At 43.6% G+C, this 19,235-nt stretch overlaps 1 protein-coding gene and 1 long non-coding RNA gene across 2 annotated transcripts in view; both read left to right on the plus strand.

Annotated features, from left to right (window-relative positions):
* Positions 1–11,188, plus strand: part of CCKAR (cholecystokinin A receptor) — a 41,510-nt gene extending 30,322 nt beyond the window's left edge. The window contains exons 4-5 of the mRNA XM_053253925.1: positions 4,127–4,254; positions 10,197–11,188. Coding sequence (XP_053109900.1) covers positions 4,127–4,254; positions 10,197–10,726 — 658 coding nt within the window. The 3' untranslated portion in view covers positions 10,727–11,188. The remainder of the gene's footprint in view (positions 1–4,126; positions 4,255–10,196) is intronic.
* A 35-nt stretch (positions 11,189–11,223) lies between these two features.
* LOC128325750 (uncharacterized) lies at positions 11,224–16,477 on the plus strand. Its single transcript, XR_008307598.1, has 2 exons — positions 11,224–13,436; positions 13,548–16,477. It is a non-coding gene; the product is annotated as an uncharacterized LOC128325750 (long non-coding RNA).
* Positions 16,478–19,235: the final 2,758 nt, after the last annotated feature.

Consider the following 19,235-nt stretch of genomic DNA (forward strand, 5'->3'; position numbering starts at 1 on the left):
ATTGCCACCTATCCAACCTCCAAAAGTCATTATTTATGACTTTTGTCATAAATAATAACAAAAGTCTGGTGGCTACTCCGGTGGCCCTGAGTGGCTCACCTGGTGGTTACATGGGGATGGGCCCTCTCCGTTGCTGCCCCGAGGCTTTGGAACACACTTCCTGCTGAAAGAAGAGCCTCCCCATCTCTTACAACTTTTCAAAAGGCAGTCAAGACACATTTGTTCACCCAGGCTCTTAATTAGATATTGTTTTAAATTTTAATTGTTGTGATGTTTTAATCTTTTTATCTGTTTTTGTTGTTTTGTTGTGAAGCACCCAGAGACCTGCATTTTGGGAGGTATATAAATGTTTTAAATAAATAAATATAAATAAATTTATTACCAGTACTACTACTACTACAGAATTGTAGAGCTGGAGGAGGCCTTCCAGGCCATCTAGTCCAATCTCTTGATCGATGCAAGAAATCCAAAGCTTGAGCAAACCTAACAGGTGTCTGTCTAACCTCAAGTCCTTCTTAAAGCCCTCCTGCAAGAGAGAGCCCAACTCCTCTTCTAGGCAACTGCTCTTTAGTTCTCCTCATATTCCATGAAATCTACCCTCCTGTAAGCCCAGCCCTGACTTCTGGGGCAGTAGAGAACAGGTCTTTGCCCTCTTCAACGTGACAGCCTTTAGGTATTTGAAATGCTGCCATGTCCCCCTCTGTCTTCTTTTCCCCATGCTAAACATACCTACTACTCTTCTTCACAGGCCTCGCTTTCTAGTCCACTGACGATCTCTACTGTCCTCCTCTGAACCCTTTCCAATTTTATGTACATCCTTTTAAAAGTGTGGCATCCAGAACTGGTCTGGACACAGTACTCTAGATGTGATTGACTAATGTAAATCAAAGTGGAACTATTGCTACTTGTTTCTTGAAAACTATGGTTCAATTAGAGCAGTCTAAAACTGCATTCGCCTTTTTTGTAGCTGCGTCACACTGCTGACTGCATCACACTGCTGACTCACAAATTGTGATTGATTGCAATTCCAAAATGCTTTTCACACATACTACTTCCAGACTAGGCCCCATCCTTTACCTGTGCGTATCATTATTTTGTTTTTGTTTTGCCTAAATACCGAGAACTTTGTCTCTGTTGAATATAATTTTGTCAGTTTCAGCCCAGGTCAGTTTGAACTTTATTCCTGTCTTCTGCGGTGTTAACTGTACTTCCTGCTTTTGTGTCATCTGCAATGTTGATAAAGGATTCCTCCACCTTTTCATTGATAAAACATTGAAGCGTCCTGGGCCCAAGACTTGAAACCTCTGTAGAATTTGATGTGGAGCCGAATATACTTTTACAAACAGTTGTGATTCTGCCTGGCAATCTTATCCTTTAGCTCACATTGACCAATTTGCTAACCAAAATGTCATGAGGAACTTCGTCAGTTTCTTCACTCAAATCAAAATAAATTACATCCGCAATGTTCCCACAACTCATTAAGCTAGTAAGCCGATCAAATAAAGCGATAAGATTACTCCAGCAGGATTTATAACACCATTCTGGGCATGGCACTTTACATAGGAGGAGGAGGAGGAGGAGTTCATAAGTGAACATTCAGTATTTTCATGTGTTGATTTGGAAAGGCACAAATATGGCTCTTCAGTTCCATGCCAAGTTCAACATATGTTACTGTTTTTCCAGCTTCACCCCATTGCACCTGTTGGTAAACATTCTCTGTCCCAGGCCTGTTTCCCAACACCTCAGGCTGCAGTGCATATCCCACCAAAGTCCATGGCAAAACTTCACTGATTTTAATTTGCAGTCTGCCCATTATGGATAGCAGAGTGCACTGCCAACACATTTTATTTTGGCATCTTACCCCTTAGCATTTCCAGAGAAGGTCCTAATCAAGGAATTAAAAAGAGAGAGAACAACGTAATAAACCATCCACACAAGCATCTCTGAGCTTCTTTCAAATCCAGAATGTAGCATTTTATGACATCATTATTAATATAGCAAGTCATATAGGCAAAAACAACAGGCTCCTGACCCAAGCAGCTTTCAAACTGAATTTTTAAATAGGGAAGGCAGGAAGAGTTGGGAACAGAATGGCAAGGCTAGGAGAGGATGGGAGAGGCAATGGCAGCGAGGAAATGTTTATCTGATGTTGTTTCAAAGCAACAGATTGTGTTGGTGCAATGCAGTAGCTAGACAGATAAGCAATCAATTGCTTAGAGAATGGAGCAGCAAAAAAAGGAGGGCAGGACTTAAAGGTGCCCCCCCCCCAAGTGGGGGGGGCATTGAAACTGATCTTTTAAAAAGCAGAAATGTATCGTGGAGTGTAATATACCCATGGTATTTTTACTGGTTTTCTTCTTCAGAAGCAAAGAAACCTTGCATAATCTTATACTACTGCCTCAGTAGCAGCACTGTACTGCATGCTCTGTGTGAATTGCTGCTATGGCTTCAGGTTAGCAATGAGACACAAACAACAACAGTATTGCTATCCTGAAAAAGAATCCAGCCAAAATGCTTCAATACCGCTTGGCCTGGCATGACCCCTGCTATGGGCATACACATTAACGGTTAAGCAGTTTTTAAAAACCAAAAAAGCTGTTAAGGAACCAGTGTGGTGTAGTGGTTAGAGTGCTGGACTAGGACCGGGGAGACCCGAGTTCAAATCCCCATTCAGCCATCAGACTTGCTGGGTGACTCTGGGCCAGTCACTTCTCTCTCAGCCTAACCTACTTCACAGGGTTGTTGTGAGTATGTAACTTAAGTATGTAGTATTCTGCTCTGGGCTCCTTGGAGGAAGAGCGGAATATAAAATGTAAAATAATAATAATAATTAAGCACTTGAACTGCATGTGCCAACTAGGGCCCAGCAGACGGGGAAAGCAAATAGGGTACATGATGTAAAGAGTGCATGTGCAGCTTGTTGAATAACAGGCTGTTTATGTATACTAAGACAATCAGGGTGAAGGCAGGTGATATCCCCCCCCCCCCCACACACACACAGAGTACTGAGCATAGGCTGATAGAGTCAACATTGCCCATGGAGTGGATGTTGACCTCATTCTTGCCTCAGATCAAACAGGTGTTTCAGGTTTTGTAATGCTTCAAAAACCTGCAAGACCTATTTTACAAGAGACAATAGTGGGTCCAAAGAAATGAGTGTGCACACTATGAGCAATGTTGGCTCTACCATATCCCTTTCAACTCTCTCAAATATATCCACCTGATTCCAGAATGAGCTTGCTTACCACTAACAATGATGGTTCTATTCTCCATTCACACACGATGGAGTGGCAGAGCTTTGCCAATGTAAATACACTTTCTTTCTTTAAAATATTTCTATACTGCCCTAAACTTGACAGGGAACCATAACCAATACTGACTCCCTGGTGAATGTGTGCATATGACACACACAATATAAATCTATATTAGCAAACAGAATTCTGTGTCCACTTGCCATTCAATACTTTACATTAAAGGGTGCACTTAAAGCATCTTAGGTGTAAACTCAGGAAGACAAAAGTCATGTTTTAATTGGCCCTTTTATGCTTGGGCATCCGCAGGACTTTTGGCGGGGGTGGTGGCGGCAATCCTATACCCCCTCCTTCCTGGATATATGCCCTATTGAATTCAATGAGAGCTGGTGACTCAATCCGGGGGGGCAGGGGAATTGTTCTTTCTCCCCCCACCCCTTGGATGCGCATGCTACCATGCCACCTTCAACTCTCCCCAAAACTAGTATTTGTCTCCAGACCCAGTGAGTTTGAGGACTAATGAGCTACACACTGTCTTAAATGGCTAATAAAGTGAAGCAATGAAGAAAAAGGGAAAACACCCTCCAGTACAATACACCATCCTAGTCCTGGGCTTCAAATTCAGACACTGAACTAATACTTTATGGAACCTGAAAGGTGATACATTTCAGTGCTCCCTCACCTACACACATACCTTTCTTCTCCAATGTAAACTGTACCAATTGTTACACTTTATTTTTAAATCAAATTGAGGGGAGAAGGAAGGGTATAGTTCCTGACAATCAACCTTAGGCCTCTCCAAAGATGGTCAAGAAGCTGGTAAGTATATGAAACTTCTTTTCTGCTAGTCTAAACCTTTCTTGTGGCTTTCTTAGGTACATCTTCCAGCTGCTCATTCTCTTCCTTATCCCAGGGATTGTAATGATGACTGCATATGGCTTAATTTCCTTGGAGCTCTACAGAGGAATACAATTCTATGTCAGTCAAAGAAAGTCTTCACGAGGTAATCTTTTTTTAACCCATTCGCTCCCCCACCCCTCTCTTACTCTTAAAGGCTTCCAATATGAAAACCTAAGTTTTCAGCAGAGGTTATTCTTGCTTAAATGTCCACAGAAGACAGAGCACAGCTCAAAATGTCATCACTAGTTTACTAACTATTTATTGGATAATCCATCAAGCATGACTGTAGGCACTGTTAAGTCCATAGGTCACACACAACTAGTCATGTGCACGGACCAGTTCGGAGGCCATTCTAAAGGCCTCCAGACTGGTCCGGACACGGGGTGGTTCTGGTTCGGGTGGGGGGTTCCAATCAAAACAGGGGAGGCTTTACTCACCCCTTCCTTCAAAGGAACGTATTTTTTGTAGTAAACGGGTGGCAGGGTGCCGCCCGCTTCAATCTCTGCTCGGCGCGGGCTCCTCCATTTGTATCCATAATCGGGCGGCAGGATCGCTCCCAGTTCCTGCCGCCCCCTTCAAGCTAAGCCAAGCTTGGCTGGCGGCCGCCCCCTGCAGCACTCCAAAGGTCCCCTGCCGCCCCCCTCTAGCCAAATATTCCCCCATTACAAGAGGACGGCAGGAGAACTCTCTGCCGTCCCCTTCCCCTTCGCCGGCTGCACTGCAAATGGCTTCTAGGAAGCCATTTGCAGCACAGCCGGCGAAGAGAGTGGACTGCCCGATTACATCCTGCCACCCGATTACTACCAAAAATACGTTACTTTGAAGGAAGGGGTGAGTAAAGCCCCCCCTGTTTTGATTGGAACCCCCCCACCCCAGTGCCGGACCACAGCTCCGCGGTTCCGTGCACACCCCTACACACAACTGGATAAAATAACAGGTTCTTTCTTAACAGAGAGCTCCTACAGGTAGTCAGTAGGGATGTGCATGGAACCAATTCCAGCGGTTCGAATGCAAGCCAAATTTGAACTGGAACTCCAGACCACAAGCTTTGAGTTGAGCTGGCCCCAGTTCAGACTGAGGGTTGAACCGGTTCAGAACTGGTTCAGTTTGACTCAAAGGGGCATGCTTGTAAAGGAGAATCCACCGAATTCCCTTGTACAAGTATGCCCCCTCGAACTACTGAACCGGTTCTGTTAGAATCAGGGCTGGTTCATCTCACACTCGAACTGGCACCCCTTTTCTGGGGTCCAGTCCAGCTTGAGTCCAAACTGGTCGAACTGGGCCGGTTCTGTTTGAACCAGGTTTGAATAGAACTGGTTCTACACACCCCTAGCAGCCAGCAGCTTCTTAAAGTGAAACACCAACAGAAGCCCCCTAGAGGCTTGTCTTGGCAGAGCATACACAACCGCTATAATTCCTAATATACAACTGTTACCTAGCTGTGCTGTCTTTTTTCTTTGATAGTTACAGTATATTCTGTTATAAAAATAACAGACATTGTTATAAAAAGAATAGACATACCAAACTGTACTCAAAGATAAGAAATAGAACTAACAATTACCACTATCTAATCTTTGCAATCCTCTATAATACAGAGCTAAAGCGTAATCCCGTGTCCCTGCCTGTGTCTTTCTCGGCCGTTCTGGGCATGCACGGAGCGCATGCCCAGAAGGTCCGAGAAAGATACGGCTGCAGGGACACGGGCGGCCATGTTGGGAGCAGGGAAAGACGGGGCAGCAATAGACGCGGGGCAGGGAAAGGCGGCGGCGGCGGTGGGACCAGCCTGACCGCGGGGGGGGGGGGTTACGGCGGAAAAGGGACCAGCCAGACGGGGGGGGGTGGCAAAAAAAGGCGGCGGCAGTGGGACCGGCCCGCAGGGACACGGGCGGCCATGTTGGGAGCAGGGAAAGACGGGGCAGCCAAAGACGCGGGGCAGGGAAAGATGGCAGCAGCTGCTGGACCGTCCTGACCGCGGGTGGGGGAATTCATGTTGCCTCATCGCGCAAAATGAGGAGAAGCCGAGGAGAAGCGGCCACCACCAGGCGGGTGGAAGAGAAGCGGCGGGCCGAGAAGAAGCGGCCGATGCCGACGCCGGGCTTCTGCTGCTGCTGCGGTCAGGGATGGGACTGATGGGCCGGGGGTGCCCTCGCCGGCGATCCCGCCGGCCAAGAGGTCACCTGGGTTGTGCAGCCCTGGGACGGCGAGAGAGATTGCCTCCGTCTCCATGTGGTCTCCGCCTCCGTCTCCCCCACGATCGGAGGGGGGAGGGTAGCCGAATCCCCTCTTCCCCCCTGCGGCCCGCCAGCCACGGGTGCCCGAGGTTCCAGGAGGGGGGATCAGGGAGGTCCGGGAACTCCGAGCTCCGCTTCCCGAAGTTTGCCCACCACACAGCTGCTCGGCACCTCAATCGCCGGGGGAAAGCCGGCAGGGCAGGAGCATGCTGCTGCGGCGCCAATCAATGGCCCCAGCAACCATACACCGGCTGCTGCTGCTGCTGCAGTCAGGGTTGGGGCTGATGAGTTGTGTGGCCCTGGGACGGCGAGGGAGACCGCCTCCGTCTCCATGTGGTCCGGCATGATCGGAGGGGTGAGTGGTGTGCGCAAAGATCCTTCAAGCAGCCGCTTGCCTCTCGCTGCTGTTCTCCGGAGGCAACAAGGCCTCACAAAAGGGCACCTTGACAGCAGCTCGCTGGCTAGCACTGGCCAGAAAGCAGAGCTGAAGAGGGCTGTCTGGGGCCGGAGGTGGAGGCTCCCCTACAGAGAGAGCAAAAGCACCAGTTCTCAGTTGGAGAAGTCTGTGCATGCTGGAGCTGTTGCCCTGGGTGCTGAAGTAGGCTCCCTGTTTCCACTGTTGGGGTCGCAGTGGAATGCCAGGGGACAGCTGAAGGCGGAGGGGAGTGGAAGTGAAATCAGGAGGATATAGGGGAGAAGAGACTCCAGGAGAAGAGAGAGAAAGAGAAAGGGGGGGAAGAGAGGGGGGAAGAGATGGAAGGAGAAAGAGAAAAAAGAAGGTAGGGGAAGAGAGAGAGAAAGAAGGGAGAAGAAGACAGAGGGAAGAGAGAGAAAGAGAAAGAAAAAAATGAAAGAAGGGAGGGAGAAGAGGGGGAAGGAAGGAAAGGAGGGAGAGAGAAGGAAGGAAGGAAAGAGGGAGACAAAGAAAGAAAAAAGAAGGAAGGAAAGCAGGGCGGGAGGGAGGGAGAAGGAAGGAAGGAATGGAGAAAGAGGGAGAAGGAGAGAGAGAGAAGGAAGGAAGGAAGAAAAGAGGGAAAGAGAAAGAAAAAAGAAAGAAGGGAGGGAGAAGAGGGGGAAGGAAAAAAAAGAAGAGGGAGAGAGAAGGAAGGCAGGAAAGAGGGAGAGAGAAAGAAAAAAAGAAGGAAAGGAGGGCGAGAGGGAGGAAGAAAGAAAGAAAGAAAGAAAGAAAGAAAGAAAGAAAGAAAGAAAGAAAGAAAGAAAGAAAGAAAGAAAGAAAGAAAGAAAGGCTACTAGCGCCCGTTATTTTAACGGACTTTAAAAATACTAGTGTATCTATAATTCATAAATTCAGCTTGGGCAATAGGAGGTAGCACATAGGGATATACAGTACATGAATGGTTGAAGCTAACTGGTTCACCACAAACCAGGCCAGTTCAATTGGTTTTAATGCAAACCAGATTGACCTTCAGGAAAGGGGACTGGTCTATGATCGAGCTGAATCGAGTCCGATTTGAGGCAAACTGGTTCGACAGTTCATGCTACTATGTAGAAGGGAATTCGGCTTGCCAGTGAGGGTGGCGCTGGGGGTGGGTGGGTTGGTGGTTACAAGCAAAAGGGAATTCTCAATGGTACATATAGCATGGACCGCCGAACTGGTTCGAGCCAGTTCAGTCTGGGGCAGCCGGTCGGTTCGACTGAACCAGTTAACAAACCCACGGTTCAGTCTGAATTCGGACCAAACCATGTAAAATGGCCATACATACCCCTAGTTGTACACAGGCATATGTTGTTATGATTAGAAACTTCCCTAAATTTCGTTAGAATCATGACTATTTTCCCCATGATTAAAATGTGTTCTTTTCCTAAGCACACATTCCCAAGCCCTTATTTAATAATACTTCACATCTGTATAGTGCTTTCAAGAGTTCAGAGTGCTTCATGTGTATTATCCTATGGTAAATACATACATTAGCACCCTAAAAGGTAAATATTTTTTATTAATTACTATTATTATTTATTCAGTTTCTATACAGCCCTTCCAAAAATGGCTCAGGGCAGTTTACACAGAGAAATAGTACATAAATAAGATGGATTCCTGTCCCCAAAGGGCTCACAATCTAAAAAGAAACACAAGATAGACCCCAGCAACAGTCACTGGAAGTACTGTGCTGGGTGTGGATAGGGCCAGTTACTCTCCCCCTGCTAAAAAAAGAGAACCACCACATTAAAAGGTGCCTCTTTGCCAAGGTAGCAGTTATCCATTTCTGCATCTAATCCAGCTCTGCAATGTCTTTTGTGAGAAGGAACAACCAGACTCATACACACTATTTGAAATGTAGCCATACCACAGATTTGTATAAGGGTGTTATGACTACAATTAATATTTATAGTTTTATCCCTTTTCTAATAACCCTAGCATGGAGTGTGTCTTTTTCACAGCTGTCGTATATGGGATCAACAATTCATTGAACTATCCACCATGACCCCATGAGGTCTTTCCTGGTTTGTAACTGTGTCAGTTCAGACACTCTCAGTTTGTAAATGCACTACCTTGATCTTACTGGAGCTACAATGAAAATTTGATTAAAATTTAAAGGAACCACCTAATTAACAGGAGTCCCATTGGCTCCATAAAAGGAATTTTGGGGAAGAATTAAGTGCAGGTGAACATTCAAAGAAGGGAAGTGATTAGCACTCATTGCCTTATTCCAATGACTAGAAGAAGTATTTATTTCCATTTCCCTAAGCCCAAGCCTGATTAAACAAGTCTAAAGAAAGCCTTGCTTTTAAAGCTGCATAAACCGAAAGGTAGATTTTCTTAAATAAATAAAAAATTAAATACACTATAGAGGTCCAGTGGGCTCAGCACTGAACATACATCAGGTCCAAATGTACTAGTTAATAATTGGTTCTAGCTATGTAGTGGCTGTGCATATTATTCCCAAGGATATGTTGCTTTATTACGCAATAAATCTTCATGGAAACTTTGTATTGGAATGCTTAATTCAAAATGTTACTTTCAGCATTATGCTGTTTCCCTCTGTTGGCATTTACACCTTTAAACTCACTTTAGAATCTAAATGGATCATTTATCTCTCTCAACTTTGAGCTTGAGTGATCTATTAACTTCAGACTTAAAGAGCCTAGGAATATTTTAACAAGGATCCAAGAAATGAAGTTGGTTAGGTAGGGATGGGAGGGAGAATAGGTTTGAACCACCACAAGGCTACCAGTTTATAATCATACTCAAAAGAAATACATAATATTTCAAACATACAACAAATGAGTTACTACTCTGGATCAGCCTCCTTCCAAATCACAAGACACACTCAGAACACAAGGGATGGCTCAGGATAATTCCTACTTTTACACACTCAAAAATCAGTCTTTTGAGTTGTAAACGAGAAATGTGCCTCCAGTTTTAACTCTCAAAAATGTGTGCCTCAGTTTTCAGAAACTTGGGATACACTATATTGATGTGATATTACATATGGACTTCAACATATATTTATGTTACTTAATGGAGAACAAGTCTATCAATGGCACTAGTCCTGATGACTATATAATGCGTCCATGTTCAGAGCCAGGACATTTCAGACCCCATTTGCTGGTGAGCAATAATGGGAGACATTATTGCCTTTGTGTGCTGCTTTTGGGCTTCACGGAGGCATCTGGCTGGCCATTGTGGAAACAGGATGCTGGACAGATGGACCTTTGGTTTAATCCAGGCTCTTATGTATTTCCTTTGGCAATCTTGTGGTGGGTTTTGTGCCCAAGCAATCCTTCAACAAATCAGAAAAGCTTTGTTCAGGCATATTCCGATTCACATTTATGTGCTGCTTTGTGTGTACAGAAAGGAAAGCTAGCACGACCAGTGGCAAATATGAAGACAGTGATGGATGTTACCTGCAAAAAAGCAAGAAGAAAAAGAAAAATATGCCACTTCAACAACATTCAGCAAACAGCAGCACCAGACTCGAGCGCCCTAGAAGCAGCTGCTCAACTGCCAGCCTGATGGCCAAGAAACTAGTCATCCGAATGTTGATCGTGATCGTGATCTTATTCTTCATTTGCTGGACTCCCATTTTCAGTGTCAATACCTGGCGTGCCTTCGACACCAAGTCAGCAAACCTGCTTCTCTCAGGAACCCCTATCTCTTTCATTCATTTGCTCTCCTACACTTCTGCCTGTGTGAACCCCATTATCTACTGCTTCATGAACAAGCGCTTCCGCTTGGGGTTTTTGGCGACTTTCACTTGCTGTGCCAAGCAAAAACTTCCAGCAGTCAGAGCTGAAATGGCAGAGGAGGAAGAAGGGAAGACCACGGGAGCATCACTTTCCAGGTACTCTTACACGCACATGAATACACCACCTCCTCCATGAATGTGTCCAGTTAAGAGTGAGGAAACAAATCAAACATTTTATCTCCTCCTGTCATCTTTACTTGTGTCTAGCGTATCTACCATGGCTTATTATGAAAATATGTCAGTAAAGCAGGTGTGTGTAAGAGATTAACAACACCATAATTTGTCAAGGGTCTCCCAAGAGACATAAATACATTTCAGCTTTGTCTCTGAAATATAAAGAGGATAAAATCTCTGGTAGAAAAGAAAAAGGTTGATAAAGATAGCCCTAGAGCTTTGTATACTATAGCTCATCTATACACACAAACTCACCAAAAACTCTAGTAACTAGCATTAGCCATAAATGCTCAGTAAGTAGGTTGGCCATCTTTCCCACTCACTGTGTTTTGTATATTCTATTACAATGAGATTCTTCAGCGGTCAATTCATGAGTCCCAGTTGGTATCAGTGGTCACTGTAAGAGGGATTCCCAGAAGTTGTTGACTACAACTCCCATAATCCCCAGCCAAAGGCCATTGCAGCTGGGGATTCTGGGAGTTGTAGTCAACATCTGGGAATCCCTCTTACAGGGAACATTGGTTGGTATTGCCACAGTCTATGTCAAAAAACTATATGATTACATCAAACACCCATGTGTTGCTTTCTCTTTCCATCAGTTTTGCTGCTGATCTTCAATGCCTTGCAATTATCAGCATGGTACTGCTAGATACTATTCAGAGGAGCAAGGCTTTTTATTTTCTTGTTTCAGAAATGAACATTATAGCCATAAGAGCTTTGACAATAGATGTATCACAGTCTTTCTTTCCAGGAACTTATTTTTACCATCATAGTTATTTGTGACAATTTCATATAATATAGAGTTAAAATGCTGGCAGATGGATTTTTGTTCTTTTCTTCCTGATGATCTCTGCCAATTAAAAATATAAGAGACCTGCTAGATTAGGCCAAGTCCAGGATTCTGTTTCCAACAAGGGCAGCCAGATGTATCAGGAAGCACTCAGGCATGGTATGAAAGCAACAGCCAGCATGATGTAGTGTAGTGGTCAGAATGCTGGACTAGGATCAGGGAAACCTGCGTCCAAATCTCAGTTCAGCCATGAAACTCACTGGGTGTCTCTGAACCAGTCACTTATCTCTCAGCCTAAGCTGCTAACCCCTGTTAACTGAGCAAAGAGACACTTTTTAAAGTGGTGATTCTCTTATATTGAGCAGGGGGAGAGCAACTGGCCCTGTCCAACCCCAGCAAAGCCTGTAGTTTGCAACAGCCTCCAGTGGCTGTTCCTGGTATCTGCCTTACATTACTTTTAAACTGTGAGTCCTTTGGGGACAGGAGACCATCTTATTTATGTATTATTTATTTTTCTATGTAAACCGCTTTGAGAACTTTGGTTGAAGAGCGGTATATAAATATCTGTAGTAGAAGTAGTAGGTACTTCAGAGAGTTGTTATGAGGATAAGCATAACTATTTACACCACTCGGGGCTCCTCAGTGGAAGAGCCAGATGTAAAAACAAACAAACCCTTCCCCTATTGTCTGTACAACAGGGACTGATATGCAAAGGTACACTACCTCTAAACATGAAGGTTCCATTAACTCTCATAGTCAATAGCCAGGGGTGTAGTTAGGGGAGAGGGGACCTGTGTTCGCCCCTCTCTCCAGCGGCCCATTGGGATGAGGAAGATAATGAAGAAAATAGGGAGGAGTGGAGCTGGGGGGCCCTCAGGAGCTCGGGGGCCCAGGTTCTTTCAACCCATTCGGTCAGCTATAGCTACACCTCTGTCAATAGCCAGTGACTGCCCTATTCTCCATAATTTGTCTAATCCCCTATTAAAATTATATATAAAATGAAGAATGTTAGTCACTTGCACTTTCACAATTTAAAGGTTAAATTTAAACAAAAGTTCATATTATGCAAACCTCCATCATTTTGAGACATTGAAGAAAATGTAACTTACATTTTATTAATTCACAACTGCCACTCATTGTTAGGCAATGTGAGGCAATACTTATTTTAGGTCCCTTCTAGCTCTAAAATATTCTATTATCTATTTTATTCTCACAGCATCCCTGTGAGGTAAGTTAAGTAGGTGAATTTCCCAGGAGCGTTGGGCTGACTGGACAGTGTTGGAAGGCGAATACTGGCTGGACTAGAAGGGCCAGTAAATGAATATTTATGTTCTGATAGATGGATGCATGCTTGCAAAGAGTCACATGTTTATGGATTGGAGGCTGACACATGAACTGGCATGCAAATATATGCAAGGGTATGGATAGTTGAGATGTGATGTACAAAGGCCTGCAGTCCCAAATGACAGAAAGAAAACAAGCCTAGACTGATCCCATAATAGAACTGAGCAAGTTTCTCATCACTTGAGCAGTCACAGGGGGAAAAGACTACCAACTCCTTCCACAAATAAAACCTGCACATCGTTTTCAAGGGACCTTGAGTAAACTGCTGTCTATGGTCCCCCTCCTAAGTTTGTGGTGGCCTTACTTTAGTAGATGGAAGAAAGGTGACAATGAAACAACTCCCTTGCTCTGGAGTCCATCTGCCACCACCATACAAAAGTGATGGGCACAGCAGTGGCCCCTTCTGGTGCCTGACTATGCTGCCCTCTGACCTCAGTCCTCCGTTCACACAGGATAACAACATCTGAAGGCCCCAAGCCCACACATATTTACATCCCATTGACTTCAGCTGTGTGCTGCTTGGTGTCCTATAACAGTGGTTCCCAAGCTGGGAGCCTTCAGATGTTGCTCAGCTACAGCTCCCATCCTCTCCAGCCACAATAAATTATAGCTGGGGCTGATGGAAGTTGTAGTTCAGCAACATCTGGAGGCTCCCAGTTTAGGAAACACTGTCCTATAGGATCACAGAAAGGGTGCAGAATATTATTTTGGGCACTATGTTTACCTTCCTGAAAATCCCCAGTAGTCATTCTGGTTGCAAAGATAATCTTGAAACTGTGTGGGCAAAGCCTACTCAAAGCTCAGATGTCAGAGCAGTGAACATAACATGAAAAGAGCCTTGCTGGATCAGGCCCATGGCCCATCTAGCCCAGCACCCTGTTCCCCACAGTGGCCCAACAGATGCCTCTGGGAAACCTACAACTAGGAGATGAGGGCATGTCCCCTCTCCTGCCATTGCTGACCTGCAACTTGTATTCAGAAGCATCCTGCCAGGGGCATATCTACTGTGGGGCAGGTAGGGCATGTGCCCCAGGCACCACTTGAGGGGGCGCCATTTTTTAAAATGGCTGCTGAAAACAAAATGGCTGCCACGCATGCTCAAATGGCCTCTGTGAAGCCCTAGGCTATCCAGGCCTCAGAGGTAATTTGAGCATGCATGGCAACTATTTTGTTTTCAGCAGCCTTTAAAAAAAAATTAAAAAATGGCCACCACACATGCTCAAATGGTCCCTGCAAGGCCCTAGAGGCCAGTGGGGGGAGGGGGAACCTTTGCAGACTCCCCCCCATGGCCTTTAGGAAGCCCCCTGAAGGGGCTACAGGTAAAAAAATAAACATATATAATATATAATATAAGTCACTGTGCACATATTCAGATTGGCACTATGTATAGAGAATCAGGGCTTGTGAATACTGAGCTGAAGCTTATGAGCTGGGATTGTATTCATTTGCTCTTACTTTGCTTCTTGTTATAAGTGAGTTAAATGTGATGTCTTAATAATATGGCTATTAATGGCGAGTTTGTCTTTGAATCAGTGTGAAATCCTTAGTATTAAGACCCACTCGAAGTTTCTTGCTCTCTTTCTCTCATTTTAACTGTCTTTCTGAAATACTAGAATATATTCCAAACAGTGACAGTTTACTCTGCATATCCTTTAATTATTTTCAGAGTATCTGGGAAAAGTCAAATTCTCCATTTATTTTTAAAACCTATGTAATAGTGATGCTACAATGCATAGTAGAGAATTAGGCAGGAACTTCTGTTTAGTTTTCCAAGTACACCTCCACATAGTATTTCATGAGCCCCAGCATACTGAAATTTGTAGTTTTTCAGCATTTTTTGGTCTGGCTACATTCACTGCTAAATAGTTTTTGAAATATTAAAAGATTAACGAGCTTGACATGTATTTTTCAGCTGATATTATGGTAAAGTTATCTGAAAGATGAGTGTCAGATATTTGGACATGGGGCGCAATTTCAGTGCTATTTTTCCTAGATACTCCTCTGCATCCTGCCTCTGAACCTGGAGGTAGCCCACAGCCATCATGCCTAATAGTCATAACACTTGTCCTCCATGAATTTATCTAAGTCCCACTTAAAGCCATCCAAGCTGGTGGCCATCACCACATACCACCACAGAGAATTTCATAGATATGTGCTGTGCAAAAATGTACTTCATTCTGTTAGTCCTAAATTTCCTACCAATCAGTTTCATTGAATGACCAGTGGTTCTAGCGTTATGGGAGAGAGAGAATAACTTCTCCCTATCCACTCTCTCCGTATGATGCATAAACTTTATAAACCTCTACCATGTCTCCCCTTTAGTCAACTTTTTTCTAAACTAAAACACTCCAAATATTGTAGCCTTATTTTGTTATGGAAGGTGCTCTGGACACTTGATCATCTTGATTGCCCTTTTCTACACTTTTTCCAGTTCTACCTTATCCTTTTTGAGATATGACCAGTGTACACTGTATTCCAAATGTGGCCACACCACAGATTTGTATAAAGGCATAATAATATTAGCAGGTTTAGGTCAGTTCCCTTCCTAATGCCTTTTCCATAGCTGCTGTGCACGGAGTCAACATTTTCAATGAGCTGTCCACCATGACTCCAACATTCCTCTCCTGGTCAATCACGGAAAGCTCAGACTCCATCAGTGGATAGGTGGACAGATTTTTTGTCCCAATGTGCATCGCTTTACACTTAACACTGAACCGCATTTGCCATTTTGCTGCCCACACACCTAGATTTCACTACCTAAATTGTTTAGCGTCATTTGCAAAATGAGCCACATTGTGGCTTACCCCAATTTCTAAATCATTTATGACTAAATTAAAAAGCACTGATCCCAATACAGGTCCCTGGAGAATCCCACTTCTTATATCTCTCCATTGTGAATTTTTTTTCCATTTGCAAGAGATATACAGATAATAGATTTCAGCTCTTTGGTACAGAATCTGACTTATCTAGGCACATTTTGGATTTTTTTTTTAGCAGGGAGTATTATTTTTATTTTGAATATTTATATATAACTTCACAACCAAAAAAAGTTAACATGGTTTACATAGCAAAAGAAATTTAAAATGATTCTTGCAATCTAATAAAAGAAAAACAGTGCACAAGGGAGCCACTAAGCCATTGGAAAAGATGCTATCCTCTGTGAACAGAAAATACAGAGTTCTATGAAAGAAAGCAAAACAAAAAATAAAAAACAAAAAACCCACACCATACATTGGAAACCGCTGAGAGTTTGAACCAGAGGACCTAAAAACTATGAATGCATATGGGAACTGTAAGATGTTGATTGTTTTTTTACTATGTAGATTATTGACCTGTGTGTGTATGTGGATATATATAAATATAGAAGCATGCAGTTGAGTCATGGATTGTGTGTGTATCTTTGCTTCCTTATGTGATTATTTTAATCTGTCTTAATTATAGTGTTTTGGATATGTTGGGTAGCTTCAGACTATTTGTCATCCTCTAGAAAGCAAAAGGCATTACATGATTTGTACGAAATGTATTTGTTTTGTGAAAACTCACTGTTGAACAACCAGAATTAAAACTATGTAATTTTAATATGCTTACTTTCATATTAATACTAAAAAAATCTATTAAAAATAAGTGTCATTAAGATATTTCATACGTTACCTATTTTTCAATATAGATATTATTATTTTAGCCACATGACAAACATCCTGCTTTTTGCTCAGATATCATTGTGGGCAGCTTCACATGACACTGTGGTAAGTATGGTTCCGCCAACCGCTGACTGCCAGTTCCCAGTGAATGTGCACACCGGGTGTGAGCCGCTTGTTCCCTGCCTTTTGTGTCATCCAAACCCACCAATGTTGAGTGGCTATTGTGCACCCCACCCCTTGTGAGACTCACCACCAGGGCAGGAGAGGCATAACATAAGGTGACATAATGTTCTACATGTATTTGTTTGCTGCTGCTAGCCAGACTTCTGAAAGATAAGCATCTTGTGGAGTTGGCTAATGAAAAAGTATATTCCTGCTGTAGTAGGTTCTTTATCTAGGTCTCCAGAGATTATACTGGCACAGTCATGCTCGTATAGTTAAGATGGAGAGTAGTTTCAACATTCCACCATTATAAGCCCTGGACGTTCTATTGCTTATAAAATCAAAACCATTTGTCTGATCTGCCTGGCCACTGGCACACGTTCACTAGGTTGCAAGAGACACCTCCCCTGCAAATCTGGCAAAGATACATTGGGAAAAAAAATGGCTTAGATGGAGCAGTTTAAAGTTTTTTCTCTTTTGAACAGGGGTTTAGAGGATTACATTCTTTCAGATTGAAGAAGTGATACTGAAATGGTTTTGTAGTCCATTTGCATAGTTTCAGCCTTTAGACTGCATGACAGAAAAGTGTCTTTTCTATATCCCTCTCGGACCCAATTACAATTGGTCCTCAAAGTTGCATTCCAAGAAGCTGAAAAAATGCATCTTTACTGCCAAGAGTCGGTGAGGTAGGACTTTTGAAGCTGCAGTGCCCACAGCATTGCCCACACACAGTATGGTAGTCAGCTCCTTCCCTGTCCAAGCCTTGGGAGCACAGCCCTTCAGTTTCCTTCCCTTCCCTCTTTTTTCCTTCCTCCACTGCAGCTATGCCTTTACTGTTCCTTTGCCTTCAAAAAAGCACTGTTCAACTCTGGTCGTTGGATCTCCACAGCCATCAGTTCTTCAAAACTACATGCATGTCATTCTGACCTCCAACCAAAACTGGTGTGCTGCTTTGTGTAGCAAGATGTAAGTGGGAGGGGGAAGGAGATATGTTCCATTTAGCTAGGCTGTGAAGGGCTGCTCTGGGGCTCTAGGCTGCAGAGAGGGAGGGAATAGCTGCTGTGTGTGTGTGTGTGTGTGTGTGTGTGTAGAGAGAGAGAGAGGGAGAGAGAGAATGGCTGCAGAGAGTGAGAGAGAGAGTGCGTGTGTGAATGGTGGGAGGGAGGAACAGAATGGCTGGGGTGTGTGTGATATCTTCCTTTTCAAAAACTTTGCAAATTCAGTAATAAGAAGCCTCCAGCTTAAGAAGAGAGTTAAGATGGGCTTACATTTTCACTCATGTTCTAAAAAGCATGGAAATCCAGGTTAAGATTCCCATCTTAATCTCTGCACCATAGAAAATGCAAAGACTTTGTACAGTCTTGTATATCATATGAACCTGCCAGGCCCTCCGCTCATCATCTCAGGCTTTGCTCATAGCCCTGCCACTAACAGAGATCCGGTTGGCAGGGACTAGAGTCGGGGCCTTTTCGGTTATGGCACCTCAACTTTGAAAGGCCCTCCCTGAGGAGCTTCATCATGCTCCCTCTCTGTGTTGTGTTTAAAAAAAACAAAAACAACAACTAAAAACACAAGAGGCTTTTTAATGTTTCACCTCTTGCTTATATCTGGTAGGTTTTTTAGTCTTTTGTTTTTATAATTCTTAGTTTTTAGCTTTTAAAAAAGATTCAAAGTTTTAAAAGCTAATTCTGATTGTGGTTTTAACTTGGTTGATTTTATTAGTCTGATTTTGTATTGTAACTATTTTATAAATGTTATGAACCACCCTGAGCAGTAAAGTACTGGTGGGGCAGGGTATAAATAAATAAAATGCTGGCTTTAGAAATGAGGTTCCATGAAACCACACTTTGCCAGGACTTTTCCTGGTGTCAGACAGGACAAGTTTCCAGGACTGAAACAGCCTATCGAATCTACTGCTGATTATTTTAAGACTGCAGGTAAGTAGGTGGCCTTTTGGGTTAACACTGTGCCTTGTAGGGATGCATCTGGCAGAAATTAATCAGGGACATCTCTAGGAAGTGATTGGGGAAGCTGAATGTCTGCCTGAATGTCTGTTGAATGTCTGCCTGAATGCATCCCTCCTCAGCCCAATGTCCAGCTGAAGGGCCAAGGCAAAGTGTGGATGCATGGAGCCTCATTTCTAAAGCCAGCACGATATAGGAGACTATACAAAATTGTTACCGTTTCTATGGAGCGGAAGTTATGATGAGAACCTTAACTTGGAATTTCCATGCTGTTTAGAGCACAAGTGAAAATGTAAGCCCATCTTAACTCTAATCTCAAACCAGAGGGATTTTTTAAAAATTATTGATCTGTTTCCACATGAACTATTTCCTTCTACATCCAAGCCAAGTTTGTGATGGAAAAAACAAATTCTGAGGGAACAAGATGTCAGCTGTCTGTGGTGCACTGCAAGACAGCAGCAAAAAGGACTTATTATTGCCAGCAGGAAGCAAAGCATACAATGCCAGTTGACACCTGCCGATTAAGTGCTGACCACTTTAATTGTTTCCATGCCCTTTAAATAGTTGCTG

Source organism: Hemicordylus capensis, chromosome 5 (assembly GCF_027244095.1).
Source record: "Hemicordylus capensis ecotype Gifberg chromosome 5, rHemCap1.1.pri, whole genome shotgun sequence".
In the NCBI taxonomy this organism is placed as follows: domain Eukaryota; kingdom Metazoa; phylum Chordata; class Lepidosauria; order Squamata; family Cordylidae; genus Hemicordylus; species Hemicordylus capensis.